The sequence below is a fragment of the Epinephelus moara genome, chromosome 21, assembly GCF_006386435.1.
Source record: "Epinephelus moara isolate mb chromosome 21, YSFRI_EMoa_1.0, whole genome shotgun sequence".
Taxonomy (NCBI): domain Eukaryota; kingdom Metazoa; phylum Chordata; class Actinopteri; order Perciformes; family Serranidae; genus Epinephelus; species Epinephelus moara.
The window spans coordinates 38,263,267-38,266,512 of record NC_065526.1 but is presented as its reverse complement, the minus strand read 5'-3'; the positions used below and the strand labels follow the sequence as shown (position 1 = coordinate 38,266,512).

Here is a 3,246-nt window from a genome sequence, read left to right as displayed (position 1 = left end):
CATAACTCCTTGAGATCAGGTGGAGAGATCCACTTCCTCTCAGGAGGAAATCCAGGAAGAGGAAGGTTATTTAAGTGTGGGAGTGGCCTATTTGAATCCCTTTTGTTTGAGACCATGCTGTAAGGTGAGTGTGTTTGCTGATCCTGTGAGTTAATCTATCTCCTTTAACTTTAGCTTATATTGGAGTTATGCTATGTAGCGTGTGAAACAGAGTATGGTGAATATGCTAGGAAAGGTAGTATCAGCACTGTCTCTACCTGGAGCTTGCATGTACGGAGCTTGGGTTTGTTTAAGGTGGCAGTACTGTTTGGGCTGAGAAAGCCATGCGTAAGTAAGGTAAAGGAGGTTGTTGGGTTGGTGCGGGGAGCAGTGAGACCTGGCATTAGGGGAGTGTCTCCTGGAGGTGTCGTGGGACCAACTAGATGAAACACTGGTGAAAGGAGGTTCCCACCCGATGACCATCACTGCTCACTGGTCTGTATAGTTAAGCCTTGCCATAATAGCTTATCATAGGGCTTAGGAGGGTATTCACTGAGAACTGATCCTTTCTCTAGAGCACAAACTTCTTGTGTTTATTTGAATTAAACAGCTCATTCAAAGATAACGAATACACAATGATTCCTAGTTTCAGGTGATTATACACAAGAGAAGACATAATGATGAATATCATTAAACCATTACTACCAAAATATCTCCCTAAATCCTACACCCTGGACCTTCAACAAGTGAAGGGATGTCTGTCAGATTCAAATGTTGTCATTTAGAAGAATTGTGTAAGTGCCCCCCCCACCCTCGCTTCAGGGCTGGCCCTGTGCCCAGTAGATGGGATTTGGCCCAGTCGGGCCCCAGTCAGGACTATATTACGCTGATGAAGAATTGAATTATTTTCTTTCATTACAATTGCAATCATTGCAACTATTGATATTGCCATTAATTTACCTAAACTTTTATGCTGTTGTTTGTTTGCCCACTTACCCACCTCATTACATACTCCCATTTGATGCACATTTGTGTATACATGTATGCATGTGGAGATGTGTTTGCCTGTTTTATGTATTACATCATATGTGGAGATGTGTGTGGGTGTGTGTATGTATTGTTTATGTTTATATGTTATGGTTGTTGTTTGGGGGAATTAATGCTACAGAGTCTTATTTTGTGGCCAGGAGGAGGCTTACTGTGCATTCACACCGGGCGCGAGTGAAGCGAATTACTCGCGCTAGACGCGTCCATCGCGCTGCCCGGCGCGAATTTGCGTCTAATCGCGTCTTTGCATTGACTTTGTATGTAATCTCGACACGCGAATTTGCAAATTCACGCTCGGTGTGAACGCACAGTTAGAAAGGACTATGTGACCCCATACATGTATATGTGTACTGTGCTGTGTGTTGTTGTTTTAATTAAAAATAAAGTAAAAGCTTTACTGTGATGATATTATGTGGCTTAATGTAAACACTACAGATGGAGTTGCCATGGTAACCAGATTTGAGTTTCAGCTTTTTTAAGTTTTCTGTACAGGTAGGCTATCTTGTGCAGGTGTCAACATGTGTGTCTTCTAAACATGGTATGAACCCTACAGTAGTTAGGTGTGGTGTCCCTGCCACTGTGTTCATGCTCTGGTGTGTACAGTGCTGCTGCTCTCCACTAAAAAAGAAAACACTTGTACATTATCTTACAGATGAGCAGGAGAAAAGCCTGCATTGTGCATGCTGTAGAGTCAGTGGGTACTTATGGTTTGTAATGGTAATATCGCAAGATTGATGTTAAATGTTCATTATGAAGACACCATTCTTCAATTGGCTCCTGGCATCAGTTTGTTTTAATTATATACATAGGCTACAGCTTTTTTTTTAAGTTGCAAAAAATGAAAACAGTTTGCTCTGTTTTTCTTTGTCATTAAATATGACATATAACATCATGACAAATTTTATTTACTGCCTTTAGTATTTGCTGGAACGTTTTTCAGGCTACCTGTTTCACCACAGCAGCTGTACTGACTGAACTGTGTGTTTTCGGCTTGCAGCTCTGCCCTGGCCTGTGGGAAAGTTCACCAACATCAACGCCACCCTGTTAACTGCATTGCACTGTAATAACATGGAGGTATGAGTGAATGTTATATTTCAGCTGTTTCTTTGCTGACTAAATATGACAGCATGCTAGTAACAGAAGTGTCTGTTACTAGCATGCTGTCATATTTAGTCAGAGCAAAACTATAAAGGTGCATCTCTACTGGGTCAGGGTTCGAGTCCTGTTTACAATTAGTATACATGTTTGGCCATGTGTTACACCAGAGCATCAGTTGAGCTGGCCAAGGCAAATCATGCATGGAGAGGCTAAAATTCAGTGGTCAAACAAATTGGCTATCTAGATCCTGAGGATGTGGTCCTGAATTCTTTCATGCTACTCCTCATGTTATAAACTGTCAGATCCTATTGCAAATTGTGACACAGCTGTATTTGCACTATAATGTACTCCAAGATGGCTACAATGGTCATTGGCTACATTGGAAAAATTTGTTGTTTTTAGCTGAGCCAATGTTCAGAAAACTTTTTTTTTTAAAATATACTTTATTAAAGCCGCTACAAGGAACTTTTAACTGGATATTCAAAAGTCTCATTTCTGCTGATGTCTGTGCGTGACCTACAACAGCAAATGAGACCATCGGTGTGAAGATAAGCAACCTGATCTCACAGAAATACGTGAAATGACCACGACCTCTTAACACCGCATTCCGTGGTGGCAGCACGTAATGGGTTGAAATTACGTGCTGCCGCCACGAAAACAATGCCAATGTAAAGTCAATTAGGATCCTCTCCCGTGGTGGACACACGGATTCCCTGATTCAATCACGTAACGTCAACCTCGTTTTCCTCAATGATATCTTTAACATTCCTGTATACACACAAAAACGCGGAAGTCTCCTTGATAACTCAACAATATGACAGGTTAATGTCAAGGCCATAAAATAAAATAAATGTATTTTGCCAGCTTTTGATAGCGTAGGGCTTTAAGAGCATTGTGCTGTGGGCGGATTGGGCGCGTTCCACTACTGTTTTGTAGCTGCTGTCCGCCGTCTGTGGGCTTCATTCCATTTCAGATTGCCATCCGTCTGCCGTAACTGAATCCAAACGCCACTAATAAATAAATAAATAAGAAGATAAAAATAAGGCTGAGCACGGAAGAACCAGAGAGGAAACACCATCACATGGAGCCGTCTGCCCCTGGCAACCCGGCCACCCTCCACTC

At 41.9% G+C, this 3,246-nt stretch overlaps 1 protein-coding gene and 1 long non-coding RNA gene across 2 annotated transcripts in view; one reads left to right on the top strand and one right to left on the bottom strand.

Annotated features, from left to right (window-relative positions):
* The window catches only part of LOC126409007 (putative ferric-chelate reductase 1), a 24,936-nt gene that overhangs the window by 12,827 nt on the left and 8,863 nt on the right, over positions 1-3,246 (top strand). The window contains exon 4 of the mRNA XM_050074871.1: positions 2,024-2,100. Coding sequence (XP_049930828.1) covers positions 2,024-2,100 — 77 coding nt within the window. The remainder of the gene's footprint in view (positions 1-2,023; positions 2,101-3,246) is intronic.
* Positions 1-3,246, bottom strand: part of LOC126409015 (uncharacterized) — a 13,484-nt gene that overhangs the window by 7,606 nt on the left and 2,632 nt on the right. The gene's annotated exons all lie outside the window — the stretch shown is intronic.